This window comes from Scomber japonicus, chromosome 11, assembly GCF_027409825.1.
Source record: "Scomber japonicus isolate fScoJap1 chromosome 11, fScoJap1.pri, whole genome shotgun sequence".
Taxonomy (NCBI): Eukaryota; Metazoa; Chordata; class Actinopteri; order Scombriformes; family Scombridae; genus Scomber; species Scomber japonicus.
In genome coordinates, this window is record NC_070588.1 from 1,704,639 (window position 1) to 1,723,856 (window position 19,218).

At 44.4% G+C, this 19,218-nt stretch overlaps 1 protein-coding gene across 1 annotated transcript; it reads right to left on the reverse strand.

Annotated features, from left to right (window-relative positions):
- Positions 1 to 6,557: 6,557 nt before the first annotated feature.
- LOC128368135 (coiled-coil domain-containing protein 8 homolog) lies at positions 6,558 to 19,205 on the reverse strand. Its single transcript, XM_053328892.1, has 8 exons — positions 19,118 to 19,205; positions 18,814 to 18,880; positions 16,887 to 16,989; positions 10,958 to 11,322; positions 10,192 to 10,660; positions 8,790 to 8,853; positions 6,946 to 7,070; positions 6,558 to 6,838 (listed from the first exon to the last, which is right to left on the reverse strand). The coding sequence occupies exons 2-8, from the start codon at positions 18,856 to 18,858 to the stop codon at positions 6,807 to 6,809; spliced, it is 1,203 nt and encodes a 400-aa protein (XP_053184867.1). The 5' UTR covers positions 18,859 to 18,880; positions 19,118 to 19,205; the 3' UTR covers positions 6,558 to 6,806.
- Positions 19,206 to 19,218: the final 13 nt, after the last annotated feature.

Genomic DNA, 19,218 nt, shown 5'->3' on the forward strand with positions numbered 1-19,218 from the left:
GTAGAGGAGGAGGAGAGGAGAGGAGAGGAGGAGGAGAGGAGAGGAGAGGAGGTGGAAAGGAGAGGAGGAGTGGAGAGGAGGAGAGGAGAGGAGGTGGAGAGGAGAGGAGGTGGAGAGGAGGAGAGGAGGAGAGGAAGGGAGAGGAGGAGGAGAGAGAGGAGGAGAGGAGGAGAGGAGAGGAGAGGAGAGGAGAGTAGAGGAGAGGAAGAGAGGAGGAGAAGAGGAGAGGAAGAGAGGAGGAGAGGAGGAGAGGAAGTGGAGAGGAAGAGAGGAGACGAGAGGAGGAGAGGAAGTGGAGAGGAAGAGAGGAGACGAGAGGAGGAGAGGAAGTGGAGAGGAAGAGAGGAGAGGAGGAGAGGAGGTGGAGAGGAGGTGGAGAGGAGGAGGAGAGGAGGAGAGGAGGAGAAGGGGAGAGGAAGAGAGGAGGAGAGGAGGGGAGAGGAAGAGAGGAGGTGAAGAGGAAGAGAGGAGAGGAGGAGAGGAGAGGAGAGGAGAAGGAGAGGAGAGGAAGAGAGGATAGGAGGAGAGGGGGAGAGGAGAGATGAGGAGGTGGAGAGGAGAGGAGAGGAGAGGAGAGGAGAGGAGGAGAGGGGGAGAGGAGGGGAGGAGAGGAGAGGAGAGGAGGAGAGGAAGTAGAGATGAGAGGTGAGGTGGAGAGGAGGAGGAGAGGAGAGGAGAGGAGGAGAGGGGGAGAGGAGAGGAGAGGAGGAGTAGAGAGGAGGAGAGGAGAGGAGGAGGAGAGAGAGAGGAGGAGAGGAGAGGAGAGGAGGAGGAGAGGAGAGGAAGAGAGGATAGGAGGAGAGGGGGAGAGGAAAGATGAGGAGGTGGAGAGGAGAGGAGAGGAGAGGAGGAGAGGAGAAGAGGAGAGGAGAGGAGAGGAGAGGAAGACAGGAGAGGAGGAGAGGAGAGAGGAGAGGAGGAGAGGAGAGAGGAGAGGAGGTGGAGAGGAGAGGAGAGGAGAGGAGAGGAGAGGAGAGGAGAGGAGAGGAGAGGAGAGGAGGAGAGGAGAGGAGAGGAGAGGAGAGGAAGACAGGAGAGGAGGAGAGGAGAGAGGAGAGGAGAGGAGGAGAGGAAGTAGAGATGAGAGGTGAGGTGGAGAGGAGGAGGAGAGGAGAGGAGAGGAGGAGAGGAAGTAGAGATGAGAGGTGAGGTGGAGAGGAGGAGGAGAGGAGAGGAGAGGAGGAGTAGAGAGGGAGGAGAGGAGAGGAGAGGAAGAGAGGATAGGAGGAGAGGGGGAGAGGAAAGATGAGGAGGTGGAGAGGAGAGGAGAGGAGAGGAGGAGAGGAGAAGAGGAGGAGAGGGAGAAGAAGACAGGAGAGGAGGAGAGGAGAGAGGAGAGGAGGAGAGGAGAGAGGAGAGGAGGTGGAGAGGAGAGGAGAGGTGAGGAGAGGTGGTGTGGTGTGGTGTGGAGAGGTGAGGAGAGGAGTGGAGAGGAGGAGGAGAGGAGAGGTGGAGAAGAAAGGAGAGGGGGAGAGGAGAAGAAGAGAGGCAGGAGGAGAGGGAGGAGAGAGGAGGTAGTGAGGTGTGGAGTGGTGTGGAGTGGTGTGGTGGTGTGGTGGTGTGGTGTGAGGTGATGAGTGGTGAGGTGTGGTTGTGTGGTGTGGTGTGGTGGAGGGTGGTGTGAGGAGGTGTGTGGTGTGGTGGTGGTGTGGTGGAGGGAGTGGTGTGGTGGTGTGGTGGGGTGTGGAAGAGTGGAGGGAGGAGGGTGAGGTGTGGTGGGTGGTGTGAGTGAGGTGTGGTGGAGTGGTGTGGAGGGTGTGGAGAGGAAGAGAGGAGGAGAAGAGGAGAGGAAGAGAGGAGGAGAGGAAGTGGAGAGGAAGAGAGGAGACGTGTGGTGGAGTGGAAGTGGAGAGGAAGAGAGGAGAGGAGGAGAGGTGGTGGTGTGGAGGTGGTGTGGTGGTGGAGTGGAGGAGAGGAGGAGAAGGGTGAGGAAGTGTGGAGGTGAGGTGGGGAGAGGAAGAGAGGAGGTGAAGAGGAAGAGAGGAGAGGAGGAAAGGAGAGGAGAGGAGAAGGAGAGGAGTGGTTGTGTGGATAGGTGGTGTGGGGGTGTGGAGAGATGTGGTGGTGGAGTGGAGTGGTGTGGTGTGGAGAGGTGTGGAGAGGGGGAGAGGAGGGGGGTGAGAAGGAGGGGGGTGGAAGAAAGGAAAAGAGAAAGGGAAGAAAGAAGGCAGGGAGGAAGGAAAGGAAGGAAGGAAGGAAAGAAGGAAGGAAGGGAGGGAAGAAGGAGGAAAGAAGGAAGGAGGTAGGGGGAGGAAAGAAAGAGAGAAGGAAGGTGGGTGTAAGGTTGAATGATGAAAGGTTGAAGAAAGGGGGATGGTGGAAGGTTTGTTGGAAGGGTGGTGTGAAGGAGGGAGGGAGGAAGAACAGATGGAAGGAAGGAAGGACAGAGGAAATAAGGAACGAGGGAGGGAGAAAGGAAAAGAGGAAGGGAAGGAAGAAGGCAGGGAGGAAGGAAAGGAAGGAAGGAAGGACGGAGGAAAGAAGGAAGGAAGGAAGGTAGGGGGGAGGAAAGAAAGAGAGAAGGAGGGAGGGACGGAGGAAGGGAAGAAAGAAGGAAGGAAGAAGAAAGGGGGATGGAGGAAGGAGAGAAGGAGGGAGGAAGAACAAATGGAACGAAGGAAAGGAAGGAAGGAAGGAAGGATGGAGGAAGGAAAGAAGGAAGGGAGGAGAGAAGGAGGGAGGGAGGAAGAACAGATGGAAGGAAGGAAAGATGGAGGAAATAAGGAACGAGGGAGGGAGAAAGGAAAAGAGGAAGGGAAGAAACAAGGCAGGGAGGAAGGAAAGGAAGGAAGGAAGGAAAGGAAAGGAAGGAAGGGCGGAGGAAAGAAGGAAGGAAGGAATGTAGGGGGGAGGAAAGAAAGAGAGAAGGAGGGAGGGAGGGAGGAAGGGAAGAAAGAAGGAAGGAAGGAATTTTGAAAACGTTTACTGAGGTTAGAAATCAAGTGAGAAGTTGGTGAATTCTCCATTGACTTGTATAGAGACGCTCGCCCCCTGGTGGCCTTTTGATAGAAGGCAGCTCTAAGTTACTTCTCCATTGACTTGTATAGAGACGGTCGCCCCCTGGTGGCCTTTAGATAGAAGGCAGCTCTAAGTTACTTCTCCATTGACTTGTATAGAGACGGTCGCCCCCTGGTGGCCTTTAGATAGAAGGCAGCTCTAAGTTACATTTTATTAAGTTATTAATATACTGGTTTATATTCTATTAAGTTATTAATATACTGGGTTTATATTCTATTAAGTTATTAATATACTGGGTTTATATTCTATTAAGTTATTAATATACTGGTTTATATTCTATTAAGTTATTAATATACTGGGTTTATATTCTATTAAGTTATTAATATACTGGGTTTATATTCTATTAAGTTATTAATATACTGGTTTATATTTTATTAAGTTATTAATATACTGGGTTTATATTTTATTAAGTTATTAATATACTGGGTTTATATTCTATTAAGTTATTAATATACTGGTTTATATTTTATTAAGTTATTAATATACTGGTTTATATTTTATTAAGTTATTAATATACTGGTTTATATTTTATTAAGTTATTAATATACTGGTTTATATTCTATTAAGTTATTAATATACTGGTTTATATTTTATTAAGTTATTAATATACTGGGTTTATATTTTATTAAGTTATTAATATACTGGTTTATATTTTATTAAGTTATTAATATACTGGTTTATATTTTATTAAGTTATTAATATACTGGTTTATATTCTATTAAGTTATTAATATACTGGGTTTATATTTTATTAAGTTATTAATATACTGGTTTATATTTTATTAAGTTATTAATATACTGGGTTTATATTCTATTAAGTTATTAATATACTGGTTTATATTTTATTAAGTTATTAATATACTGGTTTATATTCTATTAAGTTATTAATATACTGGTTTATATTCTATTAAGTTATTAATATACTGGGTTTATATTTTATTAAGTTATTAATATACTGGTTTATATTCTATTAAGTTATTAATATACTGGTTTATATTCTATTAAGTTATTAATATACTGGTTTATATTCTATTAAGTTATTAATATACTGGTTTATATTCTATTACGTTATTAATATACTGGTTTATATTCTATTACGTTATTTTTATTTCAGTTAACTAAATGATTTTTTTCACTTGTAGTTTTAGTGAACCATAATAACCCTGGTTTACTGACAGGGTTATACTTCAATTATACTTCAACCATTTGAGTGAATGATGTCAAACCAACTGTATAACAGACTAATATCCCTCATGTGCCTCAAGGATTGTTTTACAAATGTTTCTTTTCTTTTTTCTTTTTTTTTTACAATAAATAAATAAATTAACCTCTTAAAACACGCTGTTCCGTCTACGGGACGGGTCGGATGTTAGGAGGTAGCGACAAGTTCTTCTGAATGTTTTAAACACCAACCCTTAAACATATATATTCATGCCGTACATCGTTAGAAAGCTTAGATTCTCCTGATTCATTCAAGACCACTCACGACTTATATGGTTGCTCACAGCCGTAATAGTATTAGCGGTTAGCTCGGCTAGCCACTTAGCTAAGTAAGAAAAGCTATAATGCCTACATACCTTCAAAGTCTTCCCTTTATCCACAACGATCATCTTATGACTCAGGACTTCCTGTACAGCTCGCCAAGTATCCATTCTGCTGAAATATGAAATCCGTTTCCATAAAACCGGAATACTTTCCTCAATATGTCAACATGTATTTAGTCCAACACGTAACGTAATAACACAAATAACAAACCATATACGGTCCGTTACGTCATTTCCTGACCTGCACGTCCATCTCAGAGTACACGTGACTAGATGTTTACGACTGTTAGCCTCTCCTGCTTCTGACGACACCACACACCAGCCAATCGGTGTTTAGGTTTAGGCAGTACATGTCTCCAAAGCCAATGAGGACATGTGACCGACAACAATGACGACATGGCTTTGATTGACTGCTGTTCTAGCCTATGGAAATATTCGGTGAAATGAAGTTGATAACCTTTTAGCCAATAGTCAGAGGTTTCCAACGGTGTATGACACTAAGCTATTAAGTTTGGCTGTCCATAAACAAACTCCAAGCGTAACCGGCGTGCGCCCGGTGCGTAAAAGAGTTGAACCATATATCATTACGCACTTGGCATTTTGGTACACGGTTGGTTCTTCTTCGACTTGACATATGACTTATAGCAAAATAAACAGATAGATAGATAGATAGATAGATAGTCAGTCAGTTAGATAGGTAGATAGATGGATGGATGGATGAATAGATAGATAGATAAATAGATAGATAGATAGATAGATAGATATGGCCAAACAAAAAAAATATGGTTATATGTAATAATAATAATATGGTGTCAGCTTTCATTAGAGACCATGATTTTGATTGTAGGCAAAGGGCATGTGAAGTTATAGGTGTTTGATTGTGGTTATACAGCGTTGGTAACCATGGTAACCAAGTGTCCATTTGGAGTCTCCAAAAAGGACCTGAGGAAAACGCATGGACATACCTGTTGAAAAATAACTCTGAAAAATTCATCTTTTGGTCTTTTGACTCCAGATGTGGACTGCATGAAGCCAAGACCTGTGGCTGTGGCCTCATTGTGTCTATATCCTGCTGAGAGGTCCCTGACCCCTAACCCCTAACCACCTCCCGCAGCTACAACAGTAACATGCTGCTCTAACACTGATGCTTCACTATTAATAATCTAATGATGTCATATATAATAATATATCACTACTTTTACTGTAATACTGCATACTACATCACTATAATACTGCAGTACTTTTACTGTAATACTGCATACTACATCACTATAATACTGCAGTACTTTTACTGTAATACTGCATACTACATCACTATAATACTGCAGTACTTTTACTGTAATACTGCATACTACATCACTCATAATACTGCAGTACTTTTACTGTAATACTGCATACTACATCATTCATAATACTGCAGTACTTTTACTGTAATACTGCATACTACATCACTCATAATACTGCAGTACTTTTACTGTAATACTGCATACTACATCATTCATAATACTGCAGTACTTTTACTGTAATACTGCATACTACATCACTATAATACTGCAGTACTTTTACTGTAATACTGCATACTACATCACTATAATACTGCAGTACTTTTACTGTAATACTGCATACTACATCACTATAATACTGCAGTACTTTTACTGTAATACTGCATACTACATCACTATAATACTGCAGTACTTTTACTGTAATACTGCATACTACATCACTATAATACTGCAGTACTTTTACTGTAATACTGCATACTACATCACTCATAATACTGCAGTACTTTTACTGTAATACTGCATACTACATCACTATAATACTGCAGTACTTTTACTGTAATACTGCATACTACATCACTATAATACTGCAGTACTTTGATTCTGTGTTAGAGAAAATAAATGACGACTAAGATATTAACATGAGTGACACCAAAACAAAAGAAAGGTGCGAAAATATGACAAATTCGAACAGGAATTTATTATTTTTTCCTCCACATTCAGCTATTATTCTATACAAAGCATATTTAACAGCTCTAAAATTCACTCTGTCAGCCAAAAAAGCCTACATCTAATGCGTTATCAGGCGCTTCCATCATCCCCATGACACATGTAGCTACAGAAACATACAGAGCAGAGGTAAAAAGGTTTGTTGACAGTAAGCAGACTGTTATTGTTCCTCTATGGAGCCACACAGATAAAGGAAAGGAAAAAAGGCGATAGTAGAAAAGTTCAGTTGCTGAGGTTCACTTCTGGGAAACTTCATCAAACTTGGGTTCTGAAAATCACAAAAAGAACAGGTGTTAATGAGCCAAACATTTACCTGCTGCTTTTCCTGGTCATAATGTCTCATATTCTTTAAAACACACCATTAACTTCACTTACCTGGGAATTGGAACTCTGGGAAAGATGTGAGGTCTCCACCACCGTAGAGTCTCTGGAGCTTCGCCACCTCCTCTGCTAAGGCCTTCTGGTACTCTGAACCTGCATCGACCAGACCCCCAGAAGCACTGCAGCAGGATGACAAACAGCACAGCTCATTTACCTTCAAACTTCATGCACTTCACAAGCAGAAAATTCTGTCAATTTTTAAAAGAAAGTCCAAATTCTCTGATTCCAGCTCCTTAAATGTTGGATATTTTCTGGTTTCTTTGTCTATGTCATCTTCAGCTTTGGAAAACCACAATCAGCATTTTTATGGACCAAACTACTAATGGATTAATTGGGAAAATAATCGACAGATGATTCACCCAAAGTGGCATCCCTCAGTGACATGTAACAAAAGTGTAAGCCAGACGTGAACCAGTGATGATGTGGTTCGTGGTGGCGCCTTAACTCCTCAAAATCAGCTTTTCAGTACATTTAAATTGTTGTTCACAAAATCCAGGAGTTTTGATAGATGACAAATCGATAGTGTGATGATCAATCATAACATAAAAACTGCCCATGGACTGGCAGACTGGGATTATGGTCCCCACTTAAAAAAAAAAAAAAAAAAAAAAAGACTGGAGGGTGTGCTCCAACTATTGGGCGATACAACCACTGGGAGAGCTGCATTCACATTCTCAGCAGTAAGTCAGACCTGGTTTCAGTGGGTGTCCACAGAATCAATGATGAGGGTGCACTGCCCCCTCAGGGTTGGGGGGGGGGGGGCATTGCTGCACCAAGTGGAGGAGTTTAAGTATGTGGGGGTCTTGTTCACAGTGAGGGTCATATGGAGTGTGAGATTGACAGGTGGATGGGTGCAGCATCAGCAGTGATGACCGTCCTGGTGAAGAAAGAGCTGAGCCTGAAGGTGCAGGGTTAGGGTCAGCAGTCAGTCTACGTTCCAGCCCTCACCTCTGCTCACCAGCTTTGGGTAGTGACCCAAACAATGAGATGCTGGATCCAAGCAGAGACTGTCTGGGCTCAGCCTTAAAGATAGGGTCAGGAGTTCAGACATCCGGGGGAGGCTAGGAGTAGACTGACTGATTGATTTTAATTTATTATTGTGTCATAAGTGTCCCGCCCAAACGGGCTTACAAGGAACCACGGAAAAGTGAAAAGACACAGACCAGATACCAGACATAGCTAATGCTAAATTAATAAACAATCCTGACATTTTCTCCAAGCTTTAGTGACAGAAGTAGCCGACTTATAAATGTTAAAATTAAACAATTATTCCTTTCTGTCATCATCAGAGCACCAAAATATTTCATTAAAAAAGACGATGCAGAAGAAGACTTCTCCAAGTTCACACAATTCACATAACCGATTATCCTCTTCAATATCTTTAAATCTGCCAACTTCAAGGTTTTAAGGAAGGCTTCCTGTTCTCAGCTGTGCTAAAAAGGACCTTTGACTTCTTGTTAAGTTTGCTGTAATGTAGGATTCAGTAAAGCCGCTGCTCCTTCACATGGAAAGGAGCCAGCTGAGGTGGTTTGGGCTCCTGGTGAGGATCCTCCTTCCAGGTACGTCCAACTGGGAGGAGACCCAGTACACACTGTAGGGATTACATATCTCTGCTGGTCTGGGAACAGCTTGGGCTCCTCCAGGAGGAGCTGATGTGCGTAGCTGGAGAGAAGGAGGTCCGAGTTTCACTGCTCAGCCACCGAGACCCAACCAGGATAAGAGACAAACTGTTTTTTGACCCCGTAGTTTCTTGTGACTGACGATTCGAACCATCTGAATTTAAAAAGGCAGCCCTAAAATAAAAATGTAAAAAAGACAGTACAGGTTGTGAAACTTACTCGCTCTTCGTGGCGTACTCGCGTATGGAGTCCAGGAAAAGCTTCTGAATCGGGTCAATTTGAGCTGAGAGTCACAGAGAGAGAAAAACAAATTGAGATCTCTTATATCTCACAAATAATTATAAATATACATATATACACATATTCATAAAAAACCAGGATCATGCATTTGGATATCATCTGTCCATTTGGATAGAAAATAAATCTATAAAACTGTGACCCTCATGCACAAAACAGCACCTGAGAGACAGAAGGCGGCTACAAGGGGTCAGACAGGAAAGAACGAGTGAAAAAGTCAGTTTTTAAAAAAGTTACTGTGATAGATTCATGCTAGTCTACAGGAAAGTCTACAGCCTGATTCAAGTCTTTTAAAAACACACTTTTACAGAGAGTAACTCAATTTAAAATCTTAAACTTTGACTCCATACACAGCAACCAGGGTGCAACCCCACCATAGAGTGCTTTTACCATAAAGACAGAGGGGAAGTTTACATTTACACATTATCCATTAATTTAAAAAAGAACAAAAATCACCCAAAACAGCAGACATGTGGGGGTTCAGTACATTTTACCACACGACTGAGTGTGAGGTGTGTAAAAAGGAGAGAGGAGGAGGAAATTAAAAAACCTAAAAAACCAAGACGATGTTCTCCTTCAACGGTGGAAAAGTACCTTTAACATTATCTTTGCATGTTTAACAACCACCAAACACAACAGTTCATTAAAACCACAAAAACGAGCAGCACAGAGTTATTTATCTATCACGTTCCTCGGAAAAGAAGATGTAGCTCTTAAAACAAAAATTAAAGAATCTGTAATTTAAAATCGAAAATAAAAAAAAGGACGTGAAGTGATTTAATGCAGGAAGATGGAAAGAAATGAAAGACAAACAGTAAAGAAACAAGTGCAGTTAGCAGGCAGGCATTATTAAGAAGGGAAATTAAATAAAAAATATGGAGTGAAATAAAGCGAAGCCACAATGCTGTGCTCACATGCATTGATCACATGTAAGACGACTGAAGCAGCTAACAAAAACATGTTAGACAATGAACTGACCCAGCCACAGCTGGGCAGGTGTGTATGTGGCATGAAGTAGGGAGGAGGAGGGGTTTTTTTGGAGGGGGGGGGGGGGGGGGGGGGGTAAATAGCTAACTGGTTATTGGCTAAAAAAAAAAAGCATCAGGTGACACTATCAGGAACAAGCTGTGCAATGCTAGAAACAATGAACAAAAAAGTTGTGTTTGTGATGTCCGGTATCGTTACAGTTTATCGTTACATTCATCACAAACAACTACTGTAAATTCATATCAATGGTGATGAAAATGCTGGAAGACTGCAGGGTCCACAGAGGGAAAGAGAAGGATTGTGGGGGGTAAGTGGGGGAGGGGGTTGTAGTGTGTACCCTCAGACGGTTCGACTGGTACAGCTGGTTCAGCCGGGGCCTCGGCCTGCAACTCCTCTCCTGCAGCTTCAGCTACGACTGGAGTGGGGTCCACCAGCTCCTCAGTGCTGTCCACGGGGGCAGAAACTTCGGCCGCAGCCTCAGCAGCAGGGGCAGCTTCAGCAACTTCTGCAATAACTTCAGCCACAGCCTCAACCATTGGTGCTGCTTCTGTGACAACTTCAGCAACCGCCTCGATAACAGGTTCAGCAGCTTCTGCAACAGCCTCCACCACAGCTTCGGCAACGGCTTCTACGACGGCCTCTGCAACTGGTGCGGCTTCGGCAACGGCCTCTGCAACTGGTGCGGCTTCGGCAACGGCCTCTGCAACTGGTGCGGCTTCGGCAACTGGTGCGGCCTCGGCAACTGGTGCGGCCTCGGCAACTGGTGCGGCTTCGGCAACTGGTGCGGCTTCGGCAACTGGTGCGGCCTCGGCAACTGGTGCGGCCTCGGCAACTGGTGCGGCTTCGGCAACTGCCTCGGCAACTGGTGCGGCTTCGGCAACTGCCTCGGCAACTGGTGCGGCTTCGGCAACTGCCTCGGCAACTGGTGCGGCTTCGGCAACTGGTGCGGCCTCGGCAACTGGTGCGGCTTCGGCAACTGGTGCGGCTTCGGCAACTGCCTCGGCAACTGGTGCGGCTTCGGCAACTGCCTCGGCAACTGGTGCGGCTTCGGCAACTGCCTCGGCAACTGGTGCGGCTTCGGCAACTGGTGCGGCTTCGGCAACTGCCTCGGCAACTGGTGCGGCTTCGGCAACTGCCTCGGCAACTGGTGCGGCTTCGGCAACTGGTGCGGCTTCGGCAACTGCCTCGGCAACTGGTGCAGCTTCGGCAACGGCCTCAATTACTGGTGCGGCTTCGGCAACGGCCCCAACTACTGGTGCGGCTTCGGCAACGGCCTCAACTACTGGTGCGGCTTCGGCAATGGGTGAGGCTACCACAGCCTCCAGTGCAGCAGCAGAGGGTGAAGGCGCTGCGGCTTGTGCTGCTGCAGTGGCAGCAGCTGCTGAGGAAACATCTTTCTTGGGAATATCATACACCTTGTGCTGGACAAGTTTCTCTATATCGAAGTATGTTTTACCCTGGTTTTTGTCTAGGACGGAGGAGCCAAGCAGAAAAGATGCATTATTGTTTTGTTTTGTTTTTTTTAAACATGAGCATATGGTTGAATAACAAAATGTCCATTAAACCCACATTTAACAAAATCTCAATTTCATACAAAGAAAAATGCAGAAGATACCCTGGAAGGTGGTATCAGGTACATGTACTGATAACAGTAAAAACAAAAACCCACACCATCACAGATCTACAGGTTAGCCAAAGAGATACGGTATCACAGAAAACAACAACTAGTGTAACCTTGACCATAAAATGTTTAGATTTAGATAGATGTTTTTTTTTGTAAATCAAAAACACATCAGCGCTGGTCAGCTGATGTGACTGTTGGTGAAATAATCTTCAAACCCTGTGAAAATGAAGGCTGAACTGTGGTGCAAGCATCACTGACTCAAAAAGTAGTCAGCGCCTTTACTCCCAGCTCAGGTAATCTGAGGTCTTCCACCTTATAACCTTAAGGGGACATGTAACACCATTTTTACATATAGCCCGACCAATATGGAATTTTAAAAACAAATTTCAGAGTGTAAAAACCCACCAATAAACAATATGGTGGTCAATAGTAATAAAATAATCAATAAAAATAAATCTTTATGTGGCTTATTCTCAAATTTTGCACTGATTTAACTATGCAAAAGGTACTCAGAAGGTTGCTTTCTTAAACTAATGTCATTCACCAATTCTAGAAAGGAGAAATAAAGATAAGATAACTAAATAAACATCTGTACTGTTTAGTATGATGTCATTATTTCAATTGACTGAACTCCAGTCAGAAATGCTTATCAAATATGTCATGTTGAGCAATATTTCAGTTGCTGTGCTCAAATACTGGGACCTGTCTATTAACAGATATTAGCATGAGAGACTTAATTGTTTGGGCCTGTCTAATTATGGACACTTGCTGAAGAGACTTTAAAAATGACTGACGGACGTGTATTTTGCTTATTATGAGTTTTATTTTTTGTAGTTCTCACGGTGTCTGATGAAGGAAAGGTGGACATAAATTATAAAGTCTATGTGTGTGATGCGTGGCCATTATTTATTGGACTGGTGCAGTTACAATACCATTTATGTGAAGTATACAATGAGAGCTGCTTTATATAGCCTTTCATTAGTTCTAACTATGAGGCAGCGCCCTCTGCTGGACAAACAATGTAATGACACCTTTGTTTTCTTTTAACCCTCCTGTTGTCCTTGAGTGGAGCAAGGAAGGAAGAAGGAAGGAAGGAGGAAGGAAAGGAGGGAGAAAGGGAGGAAGGAAAGGAGGGAAGGCAGGAAAGGAAAGAAGGAAGGAATAAGGTAGGAGAGAAGGACAGAAGGACAGAAGAAAGAAAGAGAGAAGGAGGGAGGGAGGAAAGAATGAAAGGAGGAAGGAATAAGGAAAAGAGGGAAGGAAGGCAGGAAAGGAGGGAGAGATGGAGGAAGGAAGGAAGGAAGGAATAAGGTAGGAAAGAAGGACAGAGGAAAGAAAGGAGGGAGGGAGGAAAGAATGAAAGGAGGAAGGAATAAGGGAGGAAGGAGGGAGAGGAAGAGAGGAAGGAGGGAAGGAAGGAAGGAAGGAGGAACGGAGGAAAGGAAGGAAGGAAGGAAGGAAGGAGAGGAGGGAGAAAGGGAGGAAGGAAGGAACAAGGTAGGAAAGAGGAAAGAAAGAGAAGGAGGGAAGGAAGGAAGGAAGGAAAGGAGGGAGGAACGGAGGAAAGGAAGGAAGGAAAGAAGGAAGGAATAAGGAAAGGAAGGAAGGAGAAAGGGAGGAAGGAAGGAAGGAATAAGGAAAGGAGGGAAGGAAGGAAGGAAAGGAGGAAGGAATAAGGAAAGGAGGGAAGGAAGGAAGGAGAGGAGGGAGAAAGGGAGGAAGAAAGGAAGGAATGAAGGAAGGAAGGAGGGAAGGAACAAGGTAGGAAAGGGGAAAGAAAGAGAAGGAGGGAAGGAAGGAAGGAAGAACGGAGGAAAGGAAAGAAGGAAGAAAGGAATAAGGAAAGGAGGGAAGGAAGGAAGGAGAGGAGGGAGAAAGGGAGGAAGGAAGGAAGGAAGGAAAGGAGGGAGGAACGGAGGAAAGGAAGGAAGGAAAGAAGGAAGGAATAAGGAAAGGAGGGAAGGAAGGAAGGAGAGGAGGGAGAAAGGGAGGAAGGAAGGAAGGAAGGAAGGAATAAGGAAAGGAGGGAAGGAATGTGTGATGCGTGTCCATTATTTATTGGACTGGTGCAGTTACAATACCATTTATGTGAAGTATACAATGAGAGCTGCTTTATATAGCCTTTCATTAGTTCTAACTATGAGGCAGCGCCCTCTGCTGGACAAACAATGTAATGACACCTTTGTTTTCTTTTAACACTCCTGTTGTCCTTGAGTGAAGCAAGGAAGGAAGAAGGAGGAAGGAGGAAGGAAAGGAGGGAAGGAAGGAAGGAAAGGAGGGAGAAAGGGAGGAAGGGAGAAAGGGAGGAAGAAGGGAGGAAAGGAAAGAAGGAAGGAATAAGGTAGGAGAGAAGGACAGAAGAAAGAAAGAGAGAAGGAGGGAGGGAGGAAAGAATGAAAGGAGGAAGGAATAAGGAAAGGAGGGAAGGAAGGAAGGAAAGGAGGGAGAGAGGGAGGAAGGAAGGAAGGAAGGAAGGAAGGAAGGAATGTGTGATGCGTGGCCATTATTTATTGGACTGGTGCAGTTACAATACCATTTATGTGAAGTATACAATGAGAGCTGCTTTATATAGCCTTTCATTAGTTCTAACTATGAGGCAGCGCCCTCTGCTGGACAAACAATGTAATGACACCTTTGTTTTCTTTTAACACTCCTGTTGTCCTTGAGTGGAGCAAGGAAGGAAGAAGGAAGGAAGGAGGAAGGAAAGGAGGGAAGGCAGGAAGAAGGGAGGAAAGGAAAGGAGGAAGGAATAAGGTAGGAAAGAAGGACAGAGGAAAGAATGAGAGAAGGAGGGAGGGAGGAAAGAAAGAGAAGGAGGGAAGGAAGGAAGGAGAGGAGGGAGAAAGGGAGGAAGGAAGGAACAAGGTAGGAAAGAGGAAAGAAAGAGAAGGAGGGAAGGAAGGAAAGGAGGGAGGAACGGAGGAAAGGAAGGAAGGAAAGAAGGAAGGAATAAGGAAAGGAGGGAAGGAAGGAAGGAGAGGAAGGAGAAAGGGAGGAAGGAAGGAAGGAGAGGAAGGAATAAGGTAGAAAAGAAGGACAGAGGAAAGAATGAGAGAAGGAGGGAGGGAGGAAAGAATGAAAGAAGGAAGGAAAGGAGGGAGAAAGGGAGGAAGGAAGGAATAAGGTAGGAAAGAAGGACAGAGGAAAGAATGAGAGAAGGAGGGAGGGAGGAAAGAATGAAAGGAGGAAGGAATAAGGAAAGGAGGGAAGGAAGGAAGGAGAGGAGGGAGAAAGGGAGGAAGGAAGGAGAGGAGGGAGAAAGGGAGGAAGGAAGGAAGGAGGGAAGGAACAAGGTAGGAAAGAGGAAATAAAGAGAAGGAGGGAAGGAAGGAAGGAAGGAAGGAAAGGAGGGAGGAATGGAGGAAAGGAAGGAAGGAAAGAAGGAAGGAATAAGGAAAGGAGGGAAGGAAGGAAGGAAGGAGAGGAGGGAAGGAAGGAAGGAAGGAAAGGAGGAAGGAATAAGGAAAGGAGGGAAGGAAGGAAGGAGAGGAGGGAGAAAGGGAGGAAGGAAAGAAGGAAGGAATAAGGAAAGGAGGGAAGGAAGGAAGGAGAGGAGGGAGAAAGGGAGGAAGGAAGGAAGGAAGGAATAAGGAAAGGAGGGAAGGAATGTGTGATGCGTGGCCATTATTTATTGGACTGGTGCAGTTACAATACCATTTATGTGAAGTATACAATGAGAGCTGCTTTATATAGCCTTTCATTAGTTCTAACTATGAGGCAGCGCCCTCTGCTGGACAAACAATGTAATGACACCTTTGTTTTCTTTTAACACTCCTGTTGTCCTTGAGTGGAGCAAGGAAGGAAGAAGGAAGGAAGGAGGAAGGAATAAGGAAAGGAGGGAAGGAAGGAAGGAAAGGAGGGAGAAAGGGAGGAAGGAAAGGAGGGAAGGCAGGAAGAAGGGAGGAAAGGAAAGAAGGAAGGAATAAGGTAGGAGAGAATGAAAGGAGGAAGGAATAAGGAAAGGAAGGAAGGAAAGGAGGGAGAGAGGGAGGAAAGGAGGGAGAGAGGAAGGAAGGAAGGAAGGACAGAGGAAAGAAAGGAGGGAGGGAGGAAAGAATGAAAGGAGGAAGGAGGGAGAGGAAGAGAGGAAGGAGGGAAGGAGGGAAGGAAGGAAGGAAAGGAGGGAGGAACGGAGGAAAGGAAGGAAGGAAGGAGAGGAGGGAGAAAGGGAGGAAGGAAGGAAAGAGGAAAGAAAGAGAAGGAGGGAAGGAAGGAAGGAAAGGAGGGAGGAACGGAGGAAAGGAAGGAAGGAAAGAAGGAAGGAATAAGGAAAGGAGGGAAGGAAGGAAGGAAAGGAGGAAGGAATAAGGAAAGGAGGGAAGGAAGGAAGGAAAGGAGGAAGGAATAAGGAAAGGAGGGAAGGAAGGAAGGAGAGGAGGGAGAAAGGGAGGAAGGAAGGAACAAGGTAGGAAAGAGGAAAAAAAGAAGGAGGGAAGGAAGGAAAGGAGGGAGGAACGGAGGAAAGAAGGAAGGAATAAGGAAAGGAGGGAAGGAAGGAAGGAGAGGGGGGAGAAAGGGAGGAAGGAAGGAATAAGGAAAGGAGGGAAGGAAGGAAGGAAAGGAGGAAGGAATAAGGAAAGGAGGGAAGGAAGGAAGGAAGGAAGGAAGGAAGGAATAAGGAAAGGAGGGAAGGAATGTGTGATGCGTGGCCATTATTTATTGGACTGGTGCAGTTACAATACCATTTATGTGAAGTATACAATGAGAGCTGCTTTATATAGCCTTTCATTAGTTCTAACTATGAGGCAGCGCCCTCTGCTGGACAAACAATGTAATGACACCTTTGTTTTCTTTTAACACTCCTGTTGTCCTTGAGTGGAGCAAGGAAGGAAGAAGGAAGGAAGGAGGAAGGAATAAGGAAAGGAGGGAAGGAAGGAAGGAAGGAAAGGAGGGAAGGAATAAGGAAAGGAGGGAAGGAATGAAGGAAGGAAGGAAGGAAGGAAGGAACGAGGAAAGAAAGAGAAGGAGGGAAGGAAGGAAGGAAGGAAGGAGGAACGGAGGAAAGGAAGGAAGGAAAGAAGGAAGGAATAAGGAAAGGAGGGAAGGAAGGAAGGAGAGGAGGGAGAAAGGGAGGAAGGAAGGAAGGAAGGAAGGAAGGAAGGAATAAGGAAAGGAGGGAAGGAAGGAAGGAGAGGAGGGAGAAAGGGAGGAAGGAAGGAAGGAAGGAATAAGGAAAGGAAGGAAGGAAGTGAAATCTACAGTTCAGTGTTGAAGCCTGGCGAGCGAGCATCATGTGAGAGCTGAGGAAAAGAGGGAGGAAGGGAGGAAGGAAGGAAGGAAGGAAAGGAGCATCATGTGAGAGCTGATGAAGAACGTGTCGTGAAGGCAGCAACCTGAAACCTACCTGAAGGAAGGAAGGAGGAAGGAAGTAAGGAGAGGAAAGAAGGAATGAGGAACCTGAAACCTACCTGAGCTCTTTTTTGAGGACTTCTTGGATCCGCCGGACTTTGAGCTGTAAGCTGCAGCTGCAGGCGCTCTGCACAGAGTACTCCAGCTCTCAGCCTGCAAACACTGACCGGGGGGGGGGGGGGGGGGGGGGGGCAAACACAGGAGGGGCAACAGTCAGAAAGCCAGTAGACCAGGGGTGTCAAACATGCGGCCCGTGGGCCAGATACGGACCGCCCGAGGGGTACAATCTGTGCTCTTTTCCTTTCTTCCACCTGTCCTTCCTTCCTTCTGTCCTACCTTCCATCTATCTGTCCTTCCTCCCTCCCTCCCTTCCTCCCTCCCTCCCTCCCTCCTCCCTCCCTCCTTTCCTTCCTTCTTCCTCCCTCCCTCCCTCCCTCCTTTCCTTCCGTCTTTCTTCCTTCCTTCTTCCTAGCTGTGGTTTAAATCACATCAAATCGGTTTATTCTCATTTTATCACATTTCTGTAAAGACATAATCAATAATGTTTCTTTTGGGGATCAAAGTGTGAGGAGGAGACATAACTTACATAACACTAAAAACTGACATTTCAGCTAAAATAATAATAATTTAAAAAACAAACGGAAGAATAAATATGAAAGCTGAATAAACTCCCTGGGTAAAAAGGTGCACATTCAGAGTCTAGTATGCAAATTACATTGGATCCAGATTTTTCCACAAAAAACAAAAAAAAAACACAGAACAACCTTTATTCAGTTTTTTGGCTAATCATCGTTAAGTGAGACATCTGCCGTCCGGACGATAACGTTTAGAAAATAAAAATATTTACAGATTCAGAGATTCTATAAGTTTTGATTAGAAAGAAGGAGATGTAATATTAAAACATTTTGAGAATAATATTTATACTTTTTGGTGGAAAAACCCCCCTAAACATATCAGAGCTGAATATGTTCACATGTCAGAGAGAGATCTATTTATAATAACATGAGGCCCTCTGGTTGGATGTAAGAGATTCTTACAGGAAACCAGCTTCCATTTATATTTGATTTGTATTGGATTTTAAATGCACCTTTGGGGTTGCCATAAAAGTGAATTCTTTGTGCTTTATGATGACAATAAAGTGCTTGAGTTTGACACTGCAGCTAAACTCAGGACTGAGCAGCGACGTCCAGATGCTCTAAAAGACTTTAATGAGTTCAAACAGGATTTCTAATTCCAGCGAGCACAGAGACTCAAGCTGGACTACAGCAGATATCTACTGTTTCCTTTCATTACACCACACAGTTCTGTACATGCAGCATTTTTCAGTGTTTTTATGCATTTTCTGTGATTTTGTGATTTTGGCTTTAACTCACTTTACAGTATTTTCTTCTTGATGCTGAACATTTTATTAAACTGGAAGTTGTCTTTAAATCTGCTTTGAGTTCTGTCGGTCATGCGGTGTCTTCACTGCAGTGCTAAGAGCTCTCAGGACTGTTTAATCAATACCAGTTTAATGCATGGATGACTACATTGTTGAAGACTAACTAACCTTAAACAGACATACATGTTCATGTTCATATGTAGAGATGAGCAGCCTGCTCACATGTGTCACTGTGCTCAGAGGTTGAGCTTCAGCTGCCTGCAGGCCTGTGTGTCTGCTGTAAGCCTGCTCCAGTGAGGCGAGCACTGAGCCCACCGCCTGCAACTAAATGCCTCAAGTTTCATCATCCAGCAAGCTCAGCAATTCATGTGTTAACCTAAAAACAAACACTTAAAAGAGCTCAACATGGAGCTGGGTTCATTCCTGTACAAAATGAATAACATTGTTCAGGGTTATCAGCTGCAGCCATGATGTTGGATTAAAAAGTGAAGACGACACAAACAAAGCGCCTCTAGTTAATCCTGTTTACTGACAGTGTTTCCAACAGTAGCACAGGAATTCAAGAGTGCATGTATGTTGTATGTAGCTTGGAAGTTGTGCGTTACCTTGACACAGCCCAGTCGTCCTATTCTCAGCAGGGAAGCCGCCATCTTTTTGCACAGCTTGCCTGTTCTGTGCATCAATACATGAACACACAACACGACAAATCAGCACAACAACAACAACAACATCATCATCATCATCAACATCCGCGCATCCTCAACCTGCAGGCGTCAATTCATTCATTAATTCATTAACATCAACGTCGACAGCAGCTGCGATAAACTCTCAAACTGAAGTAAACACAAAGCACATCATCAAACCTGTCGTGCAGCGTGTAAACATAAAGGTGTGTTTGAGCTTTGTTACCTGTTGATAAATGTTTTCTGCTCTTGTCCAGGTGGTCAGAGGTCTAGCAGCAGCTCACAGCAGCAGCAGCATGGCTCAGGATGAGTCTCTCTATCACCCTT